The 8984-nt window shown below is 36.6% G+C and overlaps 1 protein-coding gene across 1 annotated transcript; it reads right to left on the minus strand.

The window, feature by feature from the left end:
- Positions 1–5834: 5834 nt before the first annotated feature.
- Positions 5835–6833, minus strand: RB195_003900 (uncharacterized protein; the record flags this gene model as incomplete). The annotated part of the gene is made up of 3 exons (XM_064201768.1): positions 5835–6013; positions 6085–6607; positions 6666–6833. 3 exons carry the CDS (start codon positions 6831–6833, stop codon positions 5835–5837), a joined length of 870 nt encoding a protein of 289 aa, XP_064057649.1.
- Between the last annotated feature and the right edge of the window lie 2151 nt (positions 6834–8984).

The following is an 8984-nucleotide window of genomic DNA, read 5'->3' on the forward strand; positions in this document are numbered from 1 at the left end:
AGAGGAGTTACGAACACGTCTTACCCGCCTTATTACGTAGAGTGGATCCGAATGGTGACGAAAATCCTACAATAACAAAGTGGAACGGTACATCTACTGATCAAGATCAATCAATTCACCTATAAAAAGAGAAAACCTCCACTTATATTCCAGAATAAATCTTCCAGAAGTCTCGTTTGAGCACATTTGATCGCGCAGCTCATTGTTTTCACCTGTTGAAAAAAAAATCACCCAGACGAAAGAAACCGACGCGGGTTTCAGGCCGATTTTCAACCACCGCTGGAATATTTAGACAGCTATAAACTTCTATGAACGTTGCTGAACAAATTTGTTCAAAAATTCGTACCGAAACCTCATCGAATGTGGTGAATTTTAAACGGCATAATTCTGCTTCGATTTTGAACACATATGTGCTATTCCCATTGTGAAAATAAGCAATAAATATGTATATTAATGGCAAACTCATGTGATATGTAGAAATTGTGGAATTTTGAATAAACATCCGTGCTCTTGAATAAAAATCCTGCTTGCAAAGGGAAGAAATCTCTTTTTTTGAACCTAGTATTATAATAATAATAAAATAACTTTTTTTAAACCTAATATTATAATTAGTAATATGATAATACAAGTCTGGTGGTCAGTGATTAATTAAATATTAAAGAAGAATATAACTTTCCTAGGCGACTCATCTATCAGGGCTATTATTTAAAGTAAGAATAAGAATTAATTGTATGTATATATTTTTTTCACTACCGCTTAGACTTCGCAACTCGTGAAGAGCATGACTAGTCGGGATTCGCGATAGGATGTAAATTACAAATAAATTTATTAAGAAGAGAAAGCAACGCGCTGGAATATATCTTTGTTAAAAAATTATTATTGCCAATAGAAAGCAGCTCGTCTAACGAATCCTTCTAATCGAAAGATTTTTCAAGTTGTATTCTCTCCCGTAAAATTCCTAATAAAAGTGTAAAGTGTCTCGTGTTAATCCACCCGCTTGGAGGATGCGTCACTGCGTTCATTTCAAATCAGAATCCGTTGAGGTTTACGAACGTGGCCTATATAATGACTTGCGGGGGTTAGCCGCTGTGTCAAGTCAGTGTTTTTCTTCTCCCAGAAAAGTCTGGTAGCAATTTATCGACCCCGGAGGGATGAAAGTCTTGGTGAGCATTGGGGCAGTTTCGAACCTCCAATTGATCACGGCCGGAACTCTTACCTGACTGTGCTACGCCGATAATCTTAAGAAATAATAATGAGAAGAAATAGTAAGAAGTAATATTGCGGTACACCGGAAATCCCTAATATTTCCTTTTAATTTTGAAATGAGAATCGCTGCAACTATGAATTCGCTAATGCGATTAAATTTCCCATATTTCCTTGAAAAACATGGTTTTATTGTTCATATTTCATGAGAACACGCTCTCGCACTTCACAGGTGCCCAAGAAAAGACTCAATTCTTAAAGTAATTCGCTCGAAAAACGCGATATGAATCTTCTCGGTGTACCATCTACATCCATTTAGGAATATAAGAAATGCTGAGAATTCGCACATCTATGCAACTAAACTTAAGCTTAAACCGTGATTTGTAAGAAATAATTGATAGGAAATGATTTGTTCCTCGATATTTCATGGAAAAAATGGCGTCAACAATCGTCATTAGTTTATATTTATATTATATTTATATTTATATTTATATTTATATTTATTTTATATTTATATTTATGTTTATAAGAACGAAAATGACATAAAATTGTAAAAGTTGCAATTATATACATAATAAATATTCATTGTAGATAATTTCTGGCTGTTGTACTTTCTTAAAACACTGAGGATTCTGGAAAAATGCTATCTTTCGATAGGTTTTAGATTTAAAAAAAGGACAGAAACACTCTTCGTTATCCGGTTGCTTCGGTATAAAGCAGCTAAGAACGCATGCTTCATTAGCTAACTGCTTTTTAGAAAAATTTTCTTTGCTTCATTACATGGTTAATTGCTTTTTAAAAGTTATTTTAAATTTATTTTTCTTATTTCGTTAGCTTCTGTCGGCTAAACTAATCTTCGCATTCTAATCTATATAATTTGCTCTAATCGGGATCCACCCCAACAAAACATCTTAAAATAGTCCGGAAACTGTATACCTTTCTTTAATTTGTCCCCACGGTACACACCTCCGTTAAAAATTGCGGTCCCATGACTATGCCAGCAGCTTGAAGGCTTACAGAGTCATCAAAAAAGATATATGACCCCAGCTAAGGTCCTTTTTTGAAATATTTCTTACTAAACAGCGCTTTTATCGAGTTTTTAAGATTTTTCTTTTAAACGAACTTTTTGTAAAGAGTGTATGAAGGTCAAGTTTTTTTCATACATCAGTTTTTCTTCGAAAAAAATTTAAGAAATAATTGATAGGAAATAATTTGTTCCTCGATTTTTCTTGGCAAAATGGCGTCAACAATCGTGAATAGTTTATAATAAGTATGAAAATGACATAAAACTGTAAAAGTCGCAACTATATACATAGTGAATATTCATTGTAGATCATTTCTGGCTGCTATACTTTCTTAAAACACTGAGGATTCTGGAAAAATACTACCTTTCGATAGTTTGTTTCGAGATACGTCAATGTATTAGTCTTCAACCTAGGATCGTCAAAGTTTTAAGATAGTAAATGCGTCCTGCCGAAGGAGGGCGTTTTGAATGCTCTCGGCGATGTTGAACCCTCGGTTACGAGAACGTAGTGCTGACCTTTTACCACTACACTACACAATACCTGCCAACGATGTAAGTGAATTAAGTCTTCGAATAATTATTTGCACTCGAGTTCGGCATTCATAATTCAAGAAAACATCTACAACCTAGACAATTATCATTTAGGAGGGAACGTAGAAATTTTTTTTCGCTCCTCCTAAGTATGTGCAGTCTCAAGTTCCCACAAAAGTAAAGTAAAAGTCCCGTTTTTTTCCCTTAAAAATTTCCTGGATTTTGTAGGGTTATGGCCGTGATTTTGTCAACTATTTTGGAAATAGCAACAAATTACCGTCGTATTGATTAACTACTACTAAAATCGTTGAAGTTGAAAAGAATTTCATCCCTCTAGCGTTAAATTATAGTGGAATCTTGGAATCAGCAAGATAAAAATTAGCTTTTCTATAATTACCATAATTTCGGGGAGACTAAAATTGTCCAAATTTTTTCTTTAGAAATTTTACTTTTTCTCTATCATAATTTGTAAAGTAGATGCAATTCTACGAAGAAAAAAAAAACAATCGCAAAACTTAAATCAAAAGCTATCGTTAGTCAATTAACAACAAATCTCATCAGGGAAGCGATTCGCCGAAGCGATACGCTTGATTTGCCGAATACATAATCAACGGCGCTGTCGTTGTGTGTTCTTCTTTCAATTCTTCAAACGATTCTTATAGGGAGAAGTGCGCTTCAAGCATCTCTACTCAACCATCGTTGTTGCATTGTTCGACAGCAGTACTTGAGATGTAAAGGAAAGTTATGGAGGGGGAAAGAATCGATGCCGTTAGCAACTGCAAATTAGCCGGGAGAAAAATATTTTCATATAATATTCTTAAACATACAAAAAACTAACACTATAATGAACTACATTTATAAAAAAAAAATTAATGATTCTGATGAAAGACTGAAAAGCACAAACACGCCGTAAGCCCGTCATGGATTTGCAAAGCTTGAAGCTTAACCGCAACCTTCTCACAGAGCTTTGCTGCTGCGCTACACAATAATCATTGCACTGATTTTATGGAACGGAATTTGCTCAGCGCAGTAGACAACTACGATCGCAGAAAGTTGAAAAGTTCATAAAGTTTTTTAAAAAAAGTTGAAAAGTTCATAAAGTTTTATAAAAAAAAGAGATAAATGCAATCTGATGCATATGGGAATCTGATGCGTTTTTTTCTCTTCCTGCAATTTTTTTCCTATAAAAGTATTATTTTAAGGTATACAGTATTATTTTACAGTACAATTGAAGCATTTTAAGGCTTTTTTTTTAAAGGATTTTTTAAAATGCGTCTCAATTGACAGTACATGCCTATTCTAGTAGCGCTTCTATCGTTTAAATTATCCGTAGAACCTATATTTTATAAATTTGGTTTTGTACGAACACGTTCCTTTCGCTTAGTCGAAGGTAAATCTGTCAAATCCATTGTTCGCAGCACTATTTATATTTCAGGAACGAAAAAATGCTTTTTTGAGTACCAACCCAGCCAGTGGTACCAGCGGGCTGGCTCTAAGAGTAGGAACTTTCTGAGTTTTGATCCGCACGGTCACATGCGAATCGGATCCCAAGAAATGTTAGCACAGCAAAATTCTCCCATGTGGTGGACCACTAACGTCACAGCGCCTCGGCTATTCGTGTAGGCAGGGCTCTTTTGTTTATTGGTTCCGGACGTGATATTCTGAAGATGGAGTGGTGAGATTTGTTCCAGATGAGGCGTTTATGTTGTTCAGGATTATGAGAAATTATGAGAATCTGCCATACCTCTGTAATTATATTTTTTAAATTATTATTCATGTATTTAAATTTGATTATGATTTAAATTTGACTTTTCCTTATGATTTTTATGATTTAAAAAAGGTTCAAAAGGAATCTTTGTAATTGGGTTGCTCTGATCTCTGATTTAAAGCAAATGTTCTGGGATTTCAGGCTAGCTTCGACGAAGACCATCAACATTTCACATATGTGCTCGCCATGTTGCAGAAGTTTTTAGAAGACCCAAAAAAAGTCGAACTTTACGCTTCTAAGACAATATAAACTACATATTCTATGAAATTCAAAAAACTGAAAAATAAATTAAAAAATAAAAAATCCAAAAACTAGTCACAAGAATGAGCTGCGGAAATATTGCAATCTTCAAGAAAATCCTGCGAAATACTATGCACAAGCTTGATAGCTTTTGAAAATCCAATGTTCCAGGATGATTAGTGGATTCAAGTAATCTCTACAACAAAAAGACAGCCATAGAAGAGGAATTAAAAAAATTATGTGACTCAATGAATTATCGGAATTACGTCATAACAGAGTTTCATCTCTATTCATCACAAGAATGATTCAGAATGATTTACATACTTTTGAGGATCACATCATATTTTGAATTTTTCACAATTCACTGGAGCAAGGACTGAATTGTCCGCAATAGCAAAGTAATCACACTCTGCGAAACATTTCAACCAATGCTTCAATAATTCTAGGATATTAGCAATTGAGTATTTTAAGAAAAAAAAAAAGACAGAATGAACTTGAAAAAAAGTAAGAAGACACAGACGAAAAATTTCAGGACCCCTTTTACCCGTCGCTGTATAGAAAGTGTGATGAAAAATGTATATATGGAGTACGGTACTCACTGATGTAATTCCAAATATCCTTAATGCGAGAAGGCTTTTTCATTCCTTGGATGTACTCGTCCGAGTCCGAGTTCTCAGGGATAAGGCCTCAAATCTCAGAAAAATGTAGATATTCGATTCTTCAAATACTGGATTGAAAAACATCCAGATTATTCGATTCTTAAGGAAAGTGACATGCGGCTAAACTAGTCATTTTTATTTTGTGTGACATTCCAAAGCTGATCTCAACCGTAGCGCATTTTCGATCGATCGATACTAAGAAAGAGAAAGTTTCATAGAGATGGAATATTGTAAGAAGACCGAAACAAAGTCATTAATTCATTTTTTTCTAAATTCATTCGTGTTTTAGTTGTGTTGACATTTGACATGGCCTAATTAAATTGTATACGAATTCGCTTCCGCACTATTTATTGGTAGAAATAGTTTCCACAAAGTGCACAGAACTACATTATGAAAATGTCGGAATCCCTTAGCGTCGACGCATTGTTCCGTCTTCGAAGAAGATTCCGCCATCGAGAGCGCAGTACTTCGGACAGATACCACGTTCGCCACCTGTTCCTGCTCCTCCGGGCATACCTGGTGCTCCAGGATTTCCAGGAGAACCAGGATATCCAGGAGGTCCGGGAGGTCCTTTTGGTCCAGGAATTCCTGAAGTCAATCTCAGTCAACATTGTCACTGGAAATGTGGACACAACAAACAATCAACGGTAATTTCTTACCCATTCCTCTTCCTACATCGCCCATGCCATCGGGTCCTTTCGGACCAGCGGGTCCTGGCGGTCCGGGAGGGCCTGGTGGACCAGCTTCTCTTGTCCCTGTCGCCGAATCTCCCGGTGCTCCTGGAGCACCGGGTGCGCCTGGATTTCCAGGTGGACCTGGTGGTCCCTTTGGCCCGGGAGGACCTGGGAGACCCATTCCTCTTTCATAGCCACCCGTGCCCGGTTGCCCTGCAGGTCCCGGAGGACCAGGAGGACCTGGTGGTCCAGGTGGTCCGCCAGCACATGGTGGGCACGGTGGAGGTGCAACCGGTACACAAGGTTTTTGAGGTGGACGACCGGGTGCACCTGGCATTCCCGGTGCGCCCGGAGTACCAGGTCGGCCAGGCTTTCCTGGTGCTCCTGCTGGTCCTGCTGGTCCGGGCGCACAGCAATCGTCGCACATTCCTGCTTGTCTAGTAGTTCTGTTAGAGGAGGGGATGCTTTTCACGTGGGTCACCTCGCCCCAGATACTCTTAGCAGATCCCTGTAAAGAAAGAAGTGAGGATCAAAGATTTGGTCGTCTTCGGTTTTAATCTTGTTACCTTGCAATAGTGAATTTCTGTCCTCATGGATCTTTTCACATGGTGGATGTAGTTGTACACCATGGGCAGAGTAATGCAGATGGAGACTACTGCTATCACCGAAAAGGTGACAGCAGAGTAGGCGACAAAACGATATGCAGCCAGGCGATGCCTGTCATCTGCCTCCATTTTGCGAGGTGCTGATTTTTCGTGTGGCTCCGCTTTTATACCATAGTAAGTTTACACTAACGTCCTTCTTCGGCCATTTTTTCTGTTAATTTCGCTTTGATGATAAGATTTCAGTCCGTGGTCACACCAAGGAGATTTCCAAACGCTGTCAGTAATCTTCGTGATTGTAAAAATCATGGCGGAATTCTATAGTTTCGATATCTCGCTGCACAAATTCAATGAACTGCGAAGTGTTTGAAGCATCAGCACTGATAACATAATGCCTTCTACCACAAATTTAGAACTCTGCCTCCACTTCCTCTTTGAGTCACAAATTCTGGAGTCTATATTACATCAATCATTCATATTTTTTGTTGAAGTGCTCACTTTTTTCATTACAAGTTTACTGTAGCGAAAAAAAAGCAATGTCAACATGCTGAAGGTCGCAACGCGAGTAGGAAAAAAATGCTGGAACCTGCGAGTAGCACCGGAACAACCCATGTGTTGGTGTAGTCTTTGTTTTCTTTTTTTTTTTCTTTGAACCAATTGAAAAATCAAATCAAACGCATTGTATTTAGTTCCATTTCCTTAATAAAATAGATTTTTTCGCTTTGTTCCATGAAATATCTCACCATTCATTCCTAATCATTTAATGTCGTTTTCATAAGAGGAAAATTAAAACGGCACAATTAAATGTGATTTAAAATAGTTTTATACATTTAACACATTAACAATCAGAATGGTCAGAATGATTTTAAGTGTATAAGGCGAAAAAAAAATATTTTAAATCACAGAAGTAAGTTTACCGTTTGGTTCCTTAAACTTTCTTTAGTATCTCCTTTCACTAAGTGCATTGCTCACAAGTATTACTGTTAGGTATTTTATTAATAACTTGAATGATAGAATTGTTCGATCAATTTATACTATAAAATAAGAAATAAGAATAATAATAAGAAGAAAAGTGAAAATTCTGACGATTTCTAAAGCTATTGTTTGGATTTTTTTTTTTTGATGAATTCATTTTTATATGAAAAATCTGTGTATGAACGAATGAAACGATGTTCTTGTTTTCCAAATTCTCGTTGCTCTAAACTCTGATAAAATGTGAATAATAGACAGTGGATAAATATTTTCTTGGATTTCCGTGGATTTCCAGCATGCCTCCGTTAATGCCTCCTCTGTGTAATTAGCAATAGAGGGTATCCTGAGGAAATCCACTGTCGTTTTATTACTTTTTTTTTTACCTACCCTATACCGTCCTGCCCATATAAGTAACCTTACCTAACCGATCATACGATGCGTTGAAAAGGATTTTGATCTCCATTAATAACAAACTTTTTTGAGATATTGAAAATCAGGCATATCGATCGGAATTTTCTCCAAATGGAAACCCTGAGGAGAAATATTATTATGTAATGTGTGATCATATTTTGTAACCACACCAGAAGCTGGCAAAATCCTGCGTGAAATAATAGAACTATCTGCATTTTAGGCTTCTTTTTCTTTTCTGGCTTCAAATTTCATACAGGTAAATTTAAAAAAAAATGAAAACAGGGAACTTTCCTGCCTTCAGAAGTATCGGATGACGATAATCGATTTCTCGTAGATTCCATGTTTTTTTTGTAGCTTAAGTTGCCTCCGTGTGAAATTTACGAATTGTTGTGGTAACCTCGAAAGAGTAGGAACAAATGGAAGTGATAAAAGATAAAAAAAAAACTACGGATGAAAAAGAGGTGTTTAAGCGAGAGACCTTCTGTATCTCTGACCTCTTAAAAGGAAAGTGTTTGTTCGGATAGATTTCTAAACTCTTTGCGGATAATATGGAGGCGATTTTAGTTCCTCTTCTTTCTTACTGGACCACCACACGATTTAATATGCAATGTATTTAATATATTTTATTTAATGTTAATATTTTATTTAATAACATATTGTCATGTAGTTCTAAGTAAACAGCTTTCTAAACTTCGTGTACAGGCTCATTTTCTATCTGCACTACGAGCCTACCGTATCTATTATATAACTTCGATAACTCTCAACTCAACTCTATATGTTTCTTCTTTTCACGTTCTCTTGTAACTCTGCAGTGCTCTCCGTCTCTGTTGCCACGAGAGCTTCTGTGATGGTTGTCTGTGACTCCTTGAACGATTGGAGCGTGGCATGTTTGTGTATCCA

This window comes from Necator americanus, chromosome IV (assembly GCF_031761385.1).
Source record: "Necator americanus strain Aroian chromosome IV, whole genome shotgun sequence".
In the NCBI taxonomy this organism is placed as follows: domain Eukaryota; kingdom Metazoa; phylum Nematoda; class Chromadorea; order Rhabditida; family Ancylostomatidae; genus Necator; species Necator americanus.